Here is an 18,054-nt window from a genome sequence, read left to right as displayed (position 1 = left end):
CCTGACAACAAATTCCCTTTTTGAGGCAAGCTTAACAGTTGCCATTTCATCAGGGGAGAGGTGATCCATTCCTGATGCCTGTGCATTTCCTTTTGATCACATAGAACAGAATATAGTCTCCACAATACAAGAGGGAGGGGGAGGGTGTACTCTTAGCTTCACCTTTGTTTTAAATAAACATTAACTGAATTAACTCCTTTCCTCTATGGATATATATTTTTAGCTCAATTTGTTCAAAAAAGGATTAAGATTTAAGATAACTAATTCCTATTATTTGTAAGCCACTTGGCTAGGTGCTGCTGGGTATACAAAGATCACTAAGACCTAGTCATTAATATCATGAATTTATTGACTAGTGAGAAAATCAGATATTTATATAAATAAATGATAGAAAGTTTAAATGAGCCACTGGAGGTTGGCCAGGAACTTAAATATCAAATATAAAACTATGTCTACCAAGGTCCAAAAAGCTAACTTATAATCTTTAGAAAAGGAAGTCGCGTGTAAACTGGAGGCCATTTGTATTGAGTTTCTTCATTTATTTTATCAGTAAGTCAAACTTAATGCCAAGTCCCCTGGAAGGTTTGACTCAGTGGTTAGGCTGTTGGCTCGGGGACCAAAGGGTCACAGGTTTGATTCCCAGTCAAGGGCATGTACCTCAGTTGCAGGTTCCCTGCCACAGTCTGGGCGTTTGAGAGACAACCAATCTATGTGTTCTCTCACATTGGTGTTTCTCTCTCTCTTTGCCCAACCCTCCTCCCTCACTTCCACTCTCGATAGAAATCTATGGAGAAAATGTCCTTGGGTGATGATTAAAAAAAAAAAAAAATTAATTCCAAGCAAAAAGATACTCTTATTTCTTTTTTAATTAGACTTAATATGGCTAATTTGAAGGATTTGACTTCTTGCACAAAGAAGAAAGGAAAAAGAATAGAGAACAAACTGTGTATTAAGAAAAAAACACTCACCCGGCTGGGTGTGGCTCAGTGGTTGAGTCTCGACCCTAGGATCCAGGAGATCGAGGTTTGAATCCCTGTCAGGGCACATGCCCGGGTTGTGGAATTGATCCCCAGTCGGGGATGTGCAGGAGGCAGCCAATCAATAACAAATCTCTCATCATTGATGTTTCTATCTCTCTCTCCCTCTCCCTCTCCCTCTCCCTTCCTCTCTCTGAAACCAATAAAGATATATTTAAAAACAAATAAACAAAACAAAAAAACACTACTAATCTGCTACATATATTCTCTGAATGCTCTTCTTCCAATCTCCTAAGCAATCCCTAAACCAGTATGTTACATCTATAGATACTATCTCCAATTCTAGACAGTGAGATGCCTTAGGGCAGAAAACAGTGTATCTTTCCATAATAGTACAGAGGTACACTGCAAATGGTAGGATGCAACATTTCAAGATGAAAATCTGACGAAGACTACAAAGTCAACAAGTACATTCATACGCAGGATACAGGCCAATGACAGAACAGAATATTAAAATACCTGATTATGATGCACTCAAACATTACGGGTATTTTTGAAAGATGGAATTTTTCTATACCTGAGAAATAGTGTTGTTCTTTTCTCAACAAACCTGTTTCAGATGCCTCTTCAGTAGCTGCCTTAAGATCAAAAATATTAAGTCTCTTCCCCTTGAATATATTTTTCCTAAAATAAAAAAAATTATTTAATGAATATTTTTATAAACTGTCAACAAAAATTGCTTATGAGAGAAAAATGTTATATACAATATTCAATGTAGGTATAAAAATAATTCCACTGAAGGACAACAGACATTTTAACTAAACTACCATATCTTTAGGACTGATAACTAAAAACAGGAACAGATGAACTTGAATTTTTATATCATAATACAATGAAGCAGTTAAAGCAGTCTAATTTCTAAAATATGTAACTGGAAAGACTAGTCTAATTTGCCAAAATTTTTATTTGCTCCACCTCATATTAATGTTTTAGAAAACTCAATGTTGTGGGAAGCTATCAAAATATGCAAAGTTAGAAGTTGTTATAAACAAATCCAGAACTTCCAGTCAAGAAGACAAAATAGGTAAACTCTATGCTTGCTTCCTTCCAAGATCGTATCAAAATTACAACTAAGAAAAAAAATTACAACCAAATTATAGAACCACCTAAAGACTAACAAAACATAACTCCTATAATTAAGGATATAAAGAAGCAGCCTTTGTGATACTGGTTAAAGGGGCAGAGATGTGAAATGACTGGTCAGTTATGAACTGGAAGAATATATCTGATGCAGAGGTCTTCCCTGAGGGGTAAAGGGTCCTAGCCCCATACCTACCACATAAGGCCACACTGCTAAGACTGGGAGATAAATCAGATCCACTTAATACATAGAGGGAAACCCAGGGAGGCAGCCAAAATGAGGAGACAAAGAAACATATAACAAATGGAAAAACAGAACAAAACTCCAGACAAAGAACTAAATAAAAAGGAGGGAAGCAATTTACTAAATGCAGAGTTCAAAACAATGATTATAAGGATGCTCAATGAACTTAGGGGAAGAGTAGATGAACTCAGTGAAAACTTATACAAAAAGATAGAAGCCATAAAAAAGAACTAGTCAGAAATATAGAATAAAAAAACTGAAATGAAGAATACATTAGATGGAATCAACAGCAGGTTAGATGAAGCAGAGGATTGTATTAGTGATTTGGAAGACAAGGTAGCAGAAAACACCCAATCAGAACAGCAAAAAGAAAAAAGAATTTTTAAAAAAGAGGACAGTTTAAGGGACCTCTGGTACAACATCAAGCATAACACTATTTGCATCATAAGGGTTTCAGGAGGAGAAGAGAGACAGCAAGGAATTGAAAACCTATTTGAAGAAATAACGACTGAAAACTTCCCTATCCTGGCAAAGAAAATAGACATACAAGTCTAGGAAGTGCAGAGTCCCAAACAAAATGAACCCAACAAGCACCCCCCAAAAGTTGTTAAAGTCAACATTTTTTTTAAAGGCAGAAAACACTGCATGTTTAATTACAAATTATAAATATAAATGATTGCACAGATAAATCAAAACATTCCCACTTACAAAGCAATTGTTCTGTAATTTTAAAATAATGATTAACTTTCCTTAACTATTTTTAACTATTGAAATTAATGTCAGAGAGTTAATAGGGAACTTTTCCTTGTATATTTTAATCAACTGCTTTATGCTTCAAGTCACAGTCATACTTGAGTACATTTACTGGCAGACTAAAACCAGTTTATAAAGATAGGGTTAGTTTTTAAAATAATTTTGAATTAATTTCTGGATCAAATTACTTTTTTCTACTAAATTAAACTGAAAAAAATGTAAATACCATATTAAAATTAGACAAGGTGATCTCACATCACACATTTCCCTCAAGCAGGTTCCCAAGTATTTGTAAACAAAGGCATTTATGCTCCAGTACTATCCTCAGTGCCTTGCATTCTTCTCCCCACCCAGCAGTCTCTCAACCTGAAGTCAGGTGAACAGGATGATAGATTAAAGTAACTCACAGTAAAGAGGGAATGATTCAGCAAAGTACGGAATTTTAAAAGCACAATGTACTAAAGAGGAAGGGAAGGAAAAGACAGTTGCTGTGCATCTACTACATATAGTTTACAAGTTTCTTTCCTATTCTTCAAGAAAGATATTAAAGTCAGGCTTCACTTTCAGCATTTTATAGATGGGGAAACAGACTGAGGGGGCTCTGAAAGTCCCCAGTCACAGAATTAGTGGCACAGTGCCAAGATTCTGAGGCAAGTCAGTGTGACGCCAAAGCCAGTACTCTGTGACTCATGCCTCTCTGCCTCTAACAGAAAAAAATCAGTCCAGCCTGGACTGTCTCAGGCTGTCCCAAGTCTGAGCAGGGTGAACAACTTGGTATCTCACCATTGCTTTCCCTTACTCTGTAGTTCTCTAGTCAGCTTTTTAACATAGTCATATGCACATAAACCACTTTCTCACTTTTTTAGCTTCTCCCTTGCTACCTTCTAATTTTTAATCATAGCTAATACCATTAAAAAATCAAGCTATGATACAGCATTCTGATGAAGTTGCATGGAATTACCTCAAAGGCTGATTCAAAAAAGATTCAATTAAATATTCTTGAGGAATCTTAAGTAAAACTCTAATAACATTCTACTTCATTCAATAATATATCATAGCTATAAAATCACTTAAGTTAGTAATTCAAATAATCTTCCAAAGTCACTATAACCTCTTAAACTTCCTTTGTTAACTGCTGACCATCTTTTCCAATCTTCCTGTACAAATTAGTAATTTAACACCTGGAAGGAGCTAACTCAAATTGCTGAGATTGTATTTAAAACCCATAAAATATACACCAAAAACATTCCATTTGTGAGCACATCTGCTATTAAGTTGAGTTAGTTTTTGTCAGACCATGCTAAATATCTGATTCCCCCTCCCCAACTATCACTTTATGGGCTTGAGAGAAAAAGAACAGAAACTTTATGTAAATATAGACAGCTTTCTATTATAAAATATGTAAGGCAGGGCTTAGCATCTCTAAGAACTGCAAATTGCTAAATTCGAATTGCCACAAATAATCTACAACTTTAGGTATTATAGGATCTTTCTTTGATGGTGGGTTATTTCTAAGGTATGAAAAAGGTATGATTATATATAGAAAGGGTATATGAACATATATTATTAGGCATATATGAGGATGAAAAATAATGCTTCTCTCAAAACGTTCATTTGTTCAGAATACAGTCAGCTCTACCTATTCTAAATCAGGAGACCTCTATTCCCCAGGGGTAAAGGTAAGGCAGGGCCCATTTAAATTTATGGTATAGAAAAGTGTAAGAAGCCCTGGCTGGTTTGGCACAGTGGTTGGAGTGTCGGCCTGTAGACTGAAGGGTCCTGGGTTCAATTCCAGTCAAGGGCACATGCCTTGGTTGCAGGCTCAATCCCTGGCGCATGCAGGAGAAAACCAATCCATGTGTTTCTCTCAGATAGATGTTTCTCTCTCTCTCTCTTTCTCTCTCTCCACTTCCTCTCTCTCTAAAATCAATCAATAAATCAAAAAATTAAAAAAAAATCTTTCCCTCTCTAGGAAATGGTATATGGAGAGTAAGACCAATATAAACACATCCATAATGTTCAGACACCTATCAGCAATTATATGCACAGCAATAAAGTAAACCTACAGTGAAACAAACAAAACCGGATAGACTGAAAAGTTTCAATACCTTTTTCTAAGATCGACTGTCTTCTCCTGGTCAACAGAACTGTCAGATCCTTCATCAAACTGAATCTGATGAACTGGTCTTGTACTAAGTCTAGCTGTGGCAGATTTGGCAACTTTCATATCTGATATTATGTTACTGAAACTGAAATAAGAAAACGTCAAGTGCATTACAAATTTCATCTACTTAAATTTTATCATTTAAATTTTATTTCACATCTATGCAGTAATACAACATAATTTACATTTAAAAGATTTATATCACATATGAACATTCACATTCCATAGACTACTAAGATTTGTTTCTTTTTGTGTTTCAAAGATATCAAAAAGGGAGTGGGGAGATCGGGCATCTGTAATAGTGTAAACAATAAAAATTAAAAAAAAAGATGTTCTTCAGATGTGTTCATTTAAAATATAAATTAAAAGTGTCACTTATGTAAAATTATCAAGCATCTAGAGCAGTTGATATACAATCAATATCTGTATACTTATCACATAGATTAAAAAACTAAATTAAAGATGAAATGTAGGCATATTTATTGCCTTGTATTTGCTCAAATACAAATAAATGAGTGATATGACTGACAGTCCAGTCATCTATTTTTTTTTAACTCTTTCTGAAAATCAATGGAAAAAATATCAAGTGAGGATTAGCAAAAAATAAAATAAAATAAAACAACCTGTAATCTTACCTAAGACACAAGTTTTTTTAAAAAAAGCAAATTGCTACTATTCCATTTCTGAGGCATATGTTACATATAAATGAACATATTATGCATATTACTCATCAATTACATGAAAACAGCCTATTTTGAGCATTACTGACACAACTACTTGATTCACTAACCTAATTTTAGGTCTTTCTCCATCTTTTTGTGCCCTTGTGTCTTCCTCGTGCTGCTGGAGCTGCCTAAGCAGCTCTGACTTGGTTGTCTGCTTGTCAAAGGGGAGAGAATCTGCAACAGCAGATGCAGCAGCCACCAACTCAGGACTCAGTGACTCAATCCTGAAAAAGAAAATGAAAAACAATTGGAAAGAAAAAAGAGGCATTACTTATCATGCCACTAGTTTAGTGGAAAGTAAAATGTTTTTTTCAGAGAAAATGTTTTTTGTTCAAAAATGTATCATTCAGCTCTGGCCAGTGTGGCTCAGTTCATTGAGCTTTGTCCTATGCACTAAAAGGTTGACAGTTTGATTCCCTGTCAAGGCACATGCCCAGGTTAAGGGTTCGGTCCCCAGCAGGGGTGCAACAGGAGGCAACAGATCAACATTTCTCTCTCATGTCGATGTTTCTCTTTTTCCCCCTCTCCCTTCCTCTCTCTCTAAAATCAATATATTTTTAAAAAGCATCATTCAATTTCTGACAAAATCAAGAATTCTTAAACATTAGGTATCAGTTTTATATAAACTTAAATGTGGAATGGATACTTGATGAAACATAATACTAACTCAGAAAAATGTATTAAGGTAGAGGGATAGGGATCAGCCTTAAAAATGATAAATTAGTGGGTTTTAAATTAGGTGCCATTTTATTTCAAAAACAGTATATATTACAAGCAAATATAAAAGTGGCTAAACCCGTTCATAGAGAAGTTTTATTCATAATAGCCTAAAACTGGACACAACCCAAATGTTTAACAGCACAAGAAAAACAAATTGTGATAGATCCATAAAGTGGAATAGTACTTACCCATGCAACAAAAGAACAGAAACTGCATAAGAGAAGTTAGTAAAAATGGTATATACTGTATGATTCCATTTATATCAAGTTCTAGAACAGGAAAAATTAACCTAAGATGAAAATATCAGAATAGTGGTTGCCTCAGGACAGAAGTATGCTGCCAGGGAAGATAAAAATGGAAAATGCTCTGAATCTTGATAAGTGTGAGGGTTCCATGGGCAGATCCATTTGTCAAAATCCTGCAACTAAGATTTACACACTTACGTAAATTTTACCTGAAAAAAAGCCATCATCATCATCAAGTAGAAGATGGAAAGTAGGCGAAAGCACAGATGATACAAGAATGGCAAAATGTCGATTACTGAAGCAGGGTGACAGGTATAAAAGGGTTCATTATTTAATTTTGTTTATTTATTTTGACATGTTGTTTCACTTATTCATGCATTCATTGGTTGACTCTTGTATGTGCCCTGACTGTAGATCGGAGATCAAATCTCCAACCTTGGTGTATGGGAATGATGACATTCTAACCAACCAAGCTCCGGGCCAAGACCTACTTTGTTTTAAATTTTCCATATCAAAAGGCTTAAAAAAGTGCTACTCTTCAGTAAATTAGGGTAAATTAATAGAAAAATATGCCAGGTAGCCCTGGTCAGGGAGCTCAGTTGGTTGGAGTGTCGTCCTGATATGCCAAGGTTGTGGGTTCGATTCCCGGTCAGGGCACATACAAGGATCAACCAATGAATGCATAAGTGGAACAACAAGTCGATGTTTCTCTTTTCTTCTCTGAAATCAATAAAGAGATATAAAAAAAAAAAAATTTTTTTTTTTTAATTTTTTTAATTGATTTTAGAGAGAGGAAAGGAGAGGGAGAGAGAGAGATAGAAACATCAATGATGAGTCATTGATTGTGCCCACAATCCGAGCATGTGCCCTGACCAGGAATCGAACCCCGATTGCCTGGATCCTAGGTCGATGCTCAACCACTGAGCCACGCCTGGCCGGGCAAAAAAATTCTTTAAAAATTACAAAACAAAACAAAAAATATGCCAGACATAAAAATAAATTATTTACATTTTTTAACTCACTGAGATCTCAATGAGTGGGACCCAAATTAATGTTTTGGTATACCTGGCTTTCTATAGTATGATCTAGTGTCTAATATGCAAATCAAAGTTCCCAAATCCCTGAAGTTGTTGGATAAAGATTTTAAGGACTTTACTAAGATATGGGAAATCTAAAATCTGAATGAAAAGAGGAAATATAACAGTTGAAAAGAAATGTGCTTTCGACTGCTACCTGTGAATAAGGCTTAAACTTTATCTCAAATCACTGTGTTTTTTTCATCAACTACTCGTGAAGTTTATTTTCAAATTTGAATACAGTCAAACCTTGGTTCTCGAATGTCTCCCATGGCTCACTTCAGTTTTCCACCTGACAAACCCTTTGAGCATGACAAAAAGTGTCTTTCAGGCCACAAAGGAAAATGTGAGTCAGTTTACTGCTAAACCTGTTGTTAACATCTCAAGAAATTGTTTTAAAACATAAAGAGGCCAAGTGTGGGGATGTTGCTAAGGGTGTGAAAGTGCTCACAAAACAAAACTGTTGTTGGAGAAATAGAAAGCAGTTAGTTAGCCAGTTAGCAGGTGAAGGCATTTCAGAGGCAGTGATATGTGACAAAGGGAAGATGCAGCACCCCTGGACCAAATGCTCAAAGTGATTTGTTTAAGGCTAGTAGGGGGTGGTTTGATAAATTTCAGAAAATGTTTGTTTACAGATTAAACAGTACATCAGACATGTACTTTATATAAGAAAGGTTAAAATGTAATCATTTAGGGGTCTGGAATGGATTAATTCAGTTTACATTATTTCTAATGGGAAAAAATGATCTGGTTTTCGAACAAATTGCTTCTTGACAGCCTTCTGGAATGAAAGAAGTTTGAGAACCAAGGTCCCATTGTATACATAGGGTGTCCCCCCAAAATGTATACATACACTTTGAGTAATTATAAAGGCAGTGTTTATTAAAATACATTTCATTTTCAAAACTGAGCTATCAGCTGTTACAGTGTGTATACATTTTTTTGGGACACCCTATTTGATCAGAGTATGCAAAGACCATAGATGAGTATTGATTTTTTAGAACCATATGTTTTATGACAATGGTGTTCTTTATATAGTCATAACTTCTGGGTTTATAATTTGAAATATTCTAATTAACAAAAATTGTGGGGGAATCCTCTATCATCAAAATACAGGGATCTTTCTACATAGATTTTTAACAAGGTGATGAGCACTTTTAAAAAATATATATGTTGCCTAGCCAGGCATGACTCAGTGGTTGAGCGTCAACCTAGGATCCAGGCAAATGGGGTTCGATTCCTGGTCTGGGCACATGCCCAGGTTGCGGGTTCGATCCTCAGTCGGGGGCGTGCAGGAGGCAGCCGATCAATGACTCTCTCATCATTGATGTTTATCTCTCTCTCTCTCCCTCTCCTTTCCTGTCTCTGAAATCAATAAAGATATATTTAAAAAACAGCAACAAAATATATATATATATATATATATATATATATATGTTTTATTGATTCTTTAGAGAGAAAGGGAGAGGGAGAGACAGAAACAATGATCAGCTGCCTCCTGTACACCCCTTACTGGGGAACGAGCCCACAACCTGGGCATGTGCCCTGACTGGAAATCGAACCTGCGACCTCTTGGTGCACAGGACAATGCTCAACCAACTAAGCCACACCAGCCAGGTGGTGATGAGAACTTTTAAAAATATCTTTTAACAATCTATTCTATCCTCTAATTCAGACTATTTCATGAACACATACTTTTTTACTTTATACCCTTCTGTGCTTCTGAACTTCTTTAAAATGAACTGTGTGACACAAACAATTTCAGAAAAGGAACCCTAATGAAGTGAAAGATACTATTTAGTGGACACGTAAATTGGCATAACTTTTGGCAGGCAATTTGTTGACATACATCATAAACCTAAAAATATACATATCTTTTGACCTGGCAATTTCACTTCTAGGAATATTTGTCTAAAGAAAACAGATACATGGAATTTGAGGGGTTACTGTACACTCCAAACCTAAGACCTAAGAAATTCTATCATCTATATCTGAAAAGCAAATCTCAGTTATATGATTGGGCGATGTTTCTCATTGTTAGCCCCTCCAGACAGAACAATACTAAAATTTAGAAATGGCTTCTTAACAGATGAAATGAAGGGCAGTGTCTGGAAAACAGGGTGTAAAGAGAGAGGGCCATGGCTATAAACCCCTTGTTAAGATCTTGGAAGGATTTAAAATGGTGCCTCAAAGAGCCTTTCAAACAGGCAACAGGACTTCTAAGAAACTCAATGGTGTGGTCCACAGCCTCCCAGAAACTCAAAGTAGAAGAGGACTTTGGTTCCCAAACTGTGTCTTAATGCATCCTGGAGCACAACAAGGAAATGCAGTATCTGTCATTGACCCTGTGAATACTAACTCAAGGTAGTGCATACTTTTAACATTAGACTACTGCATGCCTTTTGATGATATATCTTTGTGAAGATGGTTTTCTGGCAGTTGCTGTAATAAAAAGCAAGTATTCTTCAAAAATCAATGCAGCACAGGAAATGAGAGTAGCAGTGCCCAATCTTTTTTTTTTTTTTTTTTTTTAATTGATTTTAGAGAGAAAAGGGGAGAGAAACATTGATTTGTTGTTCCACTTGTTTATGCATTCATTGGTTGATTCCCTCCCCCCCAAAGGCTTACCAAAGTACCCTATCAAAATAGTTCCACATTTCCTTCTATAGTATAGGCCCTCAATAAATAGAGTGTATTTCTTCCTTAATTGTTTAGTAATATAATTATCATGTTCATGTTTATGCATGTAAACTCTGCATAACTAATATTATAAAGATATTATTTCTTGCACACAGTGACATCTATTTTTTCTTTTTTTTTAGGTTTATCTTTATTGTTGAGAATATTACAGATGTCCCCTTTTTATCCCCATTGATCCTCTCCACCCACATTCACCCCACCCCCAGGCTTTCCCTATACCAATGTCTGTGTCTATGGGTTACGCTTATAAATGTATAAGTTCTTTGATTAATCTCTCCCCACCCACACTCCCCTCCCCGCCTTCCCTCTGAGATCCCTCAGTCTGTTCCATGCTTCTATGTCTCTGGATCCACTTTGTTCATCAGTTTATTTTGTTCGTTATATTCCACATATAAGTGAGACCATGTGGTACTTGTCTTTCTCTGACTGGCTTATTTCACTTAGCATAATACTTTCTAGTTCCCTCCATGCTGTGCCAAAGAATAAAAGATCCTTCATTTTTACAGCTCTATAGTATTCCATGGTGTAAATGTGCCACAGCTCTTTTATGCACTCATCTACTGATGCGCACTTGGGCTGTTTCCAGATCTTAGCTATTGTAAATTGCGCTGCTATGAACATCGGGGTGCATAAGTTCTTTGTGACTGGCGTTTCGGGTTCCTTAGGATATATTCCTAGAATTGGGATCACTGGGTCAAATAGCAGATCAATTTTTAATCTTTTGAGGAAACTCCATACTGCTTTCCATAATGGAAGCACCAGTCTGCATTCCCACCAGTAGTGTACTACAGTGCCTTTTCTCCACATCCTCGCCAGCACTTGTAGTTCCCTGATTTGTTCATGGGGGCCATTCTGACAGGTGTGAAGTGACACCTCATTGTGGTTTTAATTTGCATCTCTCTGATGATTAGCGACGTTGAGCATTTTTTCATATGTCTCTTAGCCATTTGTATGTCCTCTTTGGAGAAGTGTCTACTTAGGTCCTTTGCCCATTTTATAACTGGATTGTTTGTTTTCCTTTTCTTAAGTTATATGAGTTCCTTATATATTTTGGATATTAACCCTTTATCAGATGTGTCGTTGGCAAATACGTTCTCCCATACAGTGGGCTCCCTTTTCGTTTTGTTGATGGTTTCTTTTGCTGTGCAGAGCTTTTTATTTTGATGCAGTACCATTTGTTTATTTTCTCCTTAGTTTCCCTTGCCCTAGGAGATGTATCGGCAAACATATTGCTACGAGAGATGTCTGAGATTTTGATGCTTATGTTTTCCTCCAGGATTTTTATGGTTTCATGTCTTACATTTAAGTCTTTTATCCATTTTGAATTTACTTTCATGTATGGTGTAAGTTCGTGGTCTAGTTCATTTTTTTGCATATATCTGTCCATTTTCCCAACACCATTTATTGAAAACACTGTCTTTACCCTATGGTATGTTCTTGCCTCGTTTGTCAAATATTGACCATAATGGCATGGGTCAATTTCTGGGTTCTATGTTCTGTTCCACTGATCTATATGTCTGTTCTGTGCCAGTATCAGGCTCTTTTGATTACAGTGGCTTTGTAGTATAACTTGTTATCTGGTATTGTGATCTCTCCAACTTTGTAATTCTTTCTCAGGATTGCTGTGGCTATTCGGGTGTTTTTTGGTTCCATATAAATTTTCGAAGCATTTGTTCTAAATCTGTGAAATATGCTGTTGGTATTTTAATAGGGATTGCATTGAATTTATAGATTGATTTGGGTAGTATGGACAGTTTAATGATATTAATTCTTCCAATTCATGAACATGGTATATTTTTCCATTTGTTTATATCTTCCTCTATTTCTTTTTTCAGTGCCCTGTAGTTTTCTGAATAAAGGTCTTTTACATCTGTGGTTAAGTTTAATCCTAGGTATCTTATTTCTTTAGTTGCAATGGTAAATGGGGTTTTTTTTAGTTTCTCTTTCTGAGAGTTCATTACTGGTGTATAAAAATGTCATCGATTTCTGGGAGTTAATTTTGTATCCTGCTACGTTGCTGAATTCATTTATTAAATCTAGTAGTTTTTTTGGTGGAGTCTTTAGGATTCTCGATGTACAATATCATGTCATTTGCAAATAATGACAGTTTTGTCTCCGCCTTTCCAATTTGGATACCTTTTATGTTTTCTTCTTGTCTGATCACTGTGGCTAGAACTTCCAGTACTATGTTGAATAAGAGTTTTGAAAGTGGACACCCCTGTCTTGTTCTTGTTCATAGGGGAAATGGTTTTAGTTTTTGCCCATTGAGTATGATGTTGGCTGTAGGTGTGTCATATATGGCCTTTATTATGTTGAGGTATGATCCCTCTATTCCCACTTTGCTGACAGTTTTTATCAAAAATGGGTGTTGGATTTCATCGAATGCTTTTTCTGCATCTATTGATATGATCATATGATTTTTGTCTTTCAATTTATGTGGCGTATCACATTTATTAATTTGAGAATATTGTACCAGCCCTGCATCTCTGGAATAAATCCCACTTGGTATTGGTGTATGGTCTTTTTAATATATTGTTGGATCTGATTTGCTAATATTTTTTTGAGGATTTTAGCATCTATGTTCATCAGGGAACACTGGTTGATTTTTGTATGTGCGGTGATCAGGGATTGAACCCACAACCTTGGTGTAGTGGGATGATGCTCTAATCAACTTAGCTACCTGGCCAGGCAAATCTGATTCCAAGACTAGGTCGTAAAAACAACACAAATTCCTCCTGGCTCCCTTTCTCTTGGGACACACCCTGGGAAGGAAGTCACCATACAGTAATAAAGCCCAGGCCACATAGAGAGGCCACATGTAGGTGTTTCTGCTATCAATCCCAGTCAAGGTCTCAGCTGACAGCCAGCATCAACTGCCAGAACTATGAGTGAGCTAATTTCAGATGATTCCAGCCCAAAGACTTCCAAATCTTCCAACTGAGGCCCCAGACATCATGAAGCAGAGATTTACCCTTTTCCACCTTGCTTTGTTCAAACCGATGACCCACAGAAGCCATAAGCATAAAAAATGTTTGTTTATGCCACTAAATTTTTGGGCAGTTGTTATGCAGCCATAGTAACTACATCAATGGTGATTCAATATATGCACAAATAAAAAAACTAAAAGCAGGCCATGCATAAAGCAATGATGACATTGCATCATGAACCAAAGATGATAATTAATTGAATTCTGTGCATCTGGAATCCCTTAAGAAAAAAGGGGGGGGGCAGTAGGAATTATTAAAACAGATTTTTAAAAACTCAAAACAAATGTACCTAATCTTTTGATGTAAGACCAAGCTTCTTCTTTGAAAACAGAACCACTGATAGCAATTCCAAGATATATCATTTATATATACACACACACATAGTACATTCTCCAATATTTCCAATTTTGGTTTAAGTAGAAACATGGAACAAGAACTTAAAAATGCTTACAAAGCAATCCGAGTGTAGAATTTTCCTAAATTTTTACTCTTGTCTCATTCATACTTAATTGGAAAGCAATCTCAAAAATTACCTTTACTGAATCTTTGCATAGCATTCAACTCATTTTAACCATTTCTATAATAGTTAAATTGTATAACTATAAAAAAAGCACACTGGGTCATAAACAGTTCTGGGAGCTAATAATTCACTCTAGATACGTTTTATATATGTTTGTGTGTGCATTATCTATATTATATACATATATACTTTAATTTTGTTTATAAAAAGAGGAGAAGGTACCTATTATGGGCACTCAAAGTTTGAATTAGCTTACTCTCTACCACCCAATTATGTTTTCCAGAGGTATTTTTGATACAATGTGATATAATGTAGAAAACAAAAGATTTCATAAAAGTTCTGAAAATAATAAAAAATTAAATCACTCTGGGAAATAGGAATCTACCTTACCTTGTTTATTTTGCTAAGAGAAATCAGTGATGGGGTTATATATATTCTTTAATCCTCACCCCAGGATATTTCTTTCCATTGCTTTTCAGAGAGAGTAGAAGGGAGAAAGAAACATTGATGTGAGAGAGACACATAAACTGGTTGCCTCCCGCACGCTCCCCTACTGGGGCCAGGGATCAAGCCTACAATCTAGGTATGTGCCATTGACCGGAATCAAACCTGAGGCCCTTCAGTCCACAAGCCGATGCTCTAACCCCTGAACCAAATCAGCCAGGGCAGTAATGGGGATCTTAAAGCCACATATCTTATTACTTAAATCAATGATGTCAGTCATGTAAGATGGGTGAGGATCATCTACATTTGGTCTGGCCTTGCCAAGGACTCGAAATTCAATAAATCTAGAAGGTTTTTTCATAGCTAGTTTTTAAGTTGATAATTTTGTATGGCCCACGAATGATGTTATAAATATCCAAATGGCCCTTGGCAGAAAAAATGTTCCCCAGGCCTGATGTAAGACGTTATTTATCACTACAATAAAATACTGCCATTTAAACTCTACTACAAATGCTAAAATATCACTGATTGCACTTATAATTAGTGAAATATAATACTCTTGACAAACACAAGTAATTACAATATTTTGAGAACACTACACAAGCTCAGAGCACTGAAAATTACTAGTCAAAGGAAGTCATATAAAACAGTTGTAAACAACATGCTAAAATTCCATGCTATATGGAATTTTTAAAATGGAAATTTCATATAAACAAGCCCTTCAGAGACATGAAGCTACCTTCAAATCAGGATGTAAATGATTTGTTAATTAACAACTTAAAGAGAAAATTATATGGCAGTTAATAATACTGATCAATATATGAGAATGTGTGGAATTCTCAATTACATCACACTCCTTTTCCTCTTTCTAAATTATGTAGACAGATATTCCCATCTTACTTAAACACAGAATGGTAAGAGCCGTTCTCAAGTAATTATTAGAGTTTCTGTTTACAAACTGATGTTTGGCCTCCATTAATTCACTACCTCCCATGTACTCTAATTTAAAATATTTTTAATTTAGCCTGGATGGGCAGGGCTCAGCGGTTGAGCGTCAACCTAGGATCCAGGAGATCAGGGTTTGATTCCCGGTCAGGGCACATGCTTGGGTTGCGGGCTCGATCCCCAGTATGGGGCATGCAGGAGGCAGCCAATTAATGACTCTCTTATCATTGATGTTTCTATCTCTCTCCCTCTCCTTTCCTCTCTCTGGTCAATAAAGTTATATTTAAAAAAAATAAAAAAATAAAATATTTTTAATTTAAATTTTGAAGTTAAAAAATTCTGTGAGGATGTGTAGAGCTGTAATTCATGTCTAGGTCAGAATCATTATTGACAATCACCCACCCACTACCCCCCAACCCGCACTGTCAAAAGTCTCTTAAGAGTCCACAAGTTTGCTGCAAGTTTTCTAGACTTTGGAAAACTCATCAAAAGAGCAGAACAACGGATAAACAACGGACAAAATCCACAAAGATAAAACAGACTACTGAACAGTGATTAAATGATGTAAAATTTGTAAATTGCATATAATTATATATAATGATTCTTTTACTTTAAAAAGCTTCACTTTACAAAAAGCTTCAGCATAGGTTTCACATACCCAGCTTCTAAGTGCACTTAAGATGATCTGCGTACAGATATTTAGTTTGTAGTTTTTCTAGAACAGTTTGCATGTCTCTGTTTTATAGATGAATGAGTATTTTACATAAATGCAAATCTATGAATCCATTTTGTTCCTTGAAACACTGGTAAGAGTAAATCAACAAGCATTATCTATCAGTTACTCCTTTAGATGCTGTGCTAAATCCTGGAATGAGGCACACAGGTCCCGCTCTAAAGCAGTATGTGTCCAACAGGGAAGATAAATCAAACAAGTGAAGAATTAAGTAAAAAAGCTTGTTTTTTTTAAATGTTAGTGACAATAGGAAAAAAAGTAGAGAGATAAAGGTTTTAACAGATTAACTAGTATTCAGATAATACTCGATATAGAGAGATTCAGAACGGAGATCAGGGACAGGAGACCTAGGGAAAGCTTTGCAGAGCCAAGAGTTATTGCTGCGTTTAGAAGGCAGACAAACGTTGACAGGCAAAAAGAAAATGTATTTATCAGTCCCAAACAAAAGTACAGAGGAAGATGTATTTAGGGAAGAAGTTCTCTAATTTGAATTTGACGAAACATTTGCAAATGGACTAAAGATTTTTTAAAATTTTCTTTTCTGAAGGAAAAACTTACTGGAGTTTCAAAAAGTACTTTCAAATAACATTCAAACTATAATTCAATTTACCTCTTCCTTGGGGCATCTTCTGTAGCTTTTTGAAGTCTGCCAACTCTAGCCTCCAAACTTTTAAGCGGTCTTCTGTTGGGCGGCTTTGTGGTTTGTCCATTTACTGTGCTTAATTCAACTTTCATGTCCTTAATAATATTTAACAAATCTTTTTTCGAACTCTCCTTTACACTGTCTTGCCTCTCTGGCTGCTTGGAAATCTCATGGGTTGGAATGGATTTCCCATCTTTTTTGCTATAGATCACATTGTTAGTACCAAAATATCTTTGGATATTATTTTTTGTCCTGGAAAGATTAAAGGGAAAAAAAGAAAGGAAAAATACAATGCAAAATAATAAAGCAAGGACTCAAAAAACTGTTTCTATGTGTTTTTAAATTTTTCAATTCTAGCCCTTCCCTTTTCCTTTTTAAATTGAGGTATAACTGATACAATATTATATTAGTTTCAGGTGTACAACATGACTCAATATTTGTATATATTGCAAAATGATCACCGTAATTGATCTTGTAATTTTTATTATTGTTGTTAACCACCACAATGACAGCAATTTAACATTTATTAAACATATGCTATGTGCCTAGTCTTACACAACATATTTTTGGTAAATTTTTTTCATACCTACATCAACTCCCTAAGGTAGGTATTATCCCCATTTTGCAGATAAGGAAACTGGAAACCAGAGAAGTGAAGTAACTCACCCAAGGTCATGAAGCTCAGAGCTCAATAAGGCCTAAAACACACTGGTGTGCCACAAATGGGTTACAGATGTGCTGAGACATTGATCACCTAGTCCTTGGGGTGACTGGGTAAGGCCTGGAACTGCTCGTGTGCCTGTCTGTTGCCTCCTTCCATTCACCACGGGGTTTGGTACAAATATCACTTTCTATGTGCTCAATGACATTTAAAAAAGGTTGTGAAACACTGACACGGTTAATAAATTTCAATTTATTATTTGAAAACTCAAATCTGACTGACTGACAAGGCCTTGCTCTTAATATGATACAATAATACTTCCTTAAAAAGTTATAAATAAACAATATGAAAATAAAGAAATTTCTATCTAAAAAAGG

At 35.7% G+C, this 18,054-nt stretch overlaps 1 protein-coding gene across 1 annotated transcript in view; it reads right to left on the bottom strand.

The window, feature by feature from the left end:
- The window catches only part of MRPS31 (mitochondrial ribosomal protein S31), a 33,684-nt gene that overhangs the window by 13,035 nt on the left and 2,595 nt on the right, over positions 1 to 18,054 (bottom strand). The window contains exons 2-5 of the mRNA XM_016213603.2: positions 16,984 to 17,268; positions 6,069 to 6,227; positions 5,223 to 5,363; positions 1,588 to 1,661 (exon numbers count right to left, since the gene is read on the bottom strand). Coding sequence (XP_016069089.2) covers positions 1,588 to 1,661; positions 5,223 to 5,363; positions 6,069 to 6,227; positions 16,984 to 17,268 — 659 coding nt within the window. The remainder of the gene's footprint in view (positions 1 to 1,587; positions 1,662 to 5,222; positions 5,364 to 6,068; positions 6,228 to 16,983; positions 17,269 to 18,054) is intronic.

Source organism: Miniopterus natalensis, chromosome 2 (assembly GCF_054644295.1).
Source record: "Miniopterus natalensis isolate mMinNat1 chromosome 2, mMinNat1.hap1, whole genome shotgun sequence".
Classification (NCBI taxonomy): domain Eukaryota; kingdom Metazoa; phylum Chordata; class Mammalia; order Chiroptera; family Miniopteridae; genus Miniopterus; species Miniopterus natalensis.
Note: the sequence above shows the minus strand (reverse complement) of the source record. Positions and strands in the feature narration are given on the sequence as shown.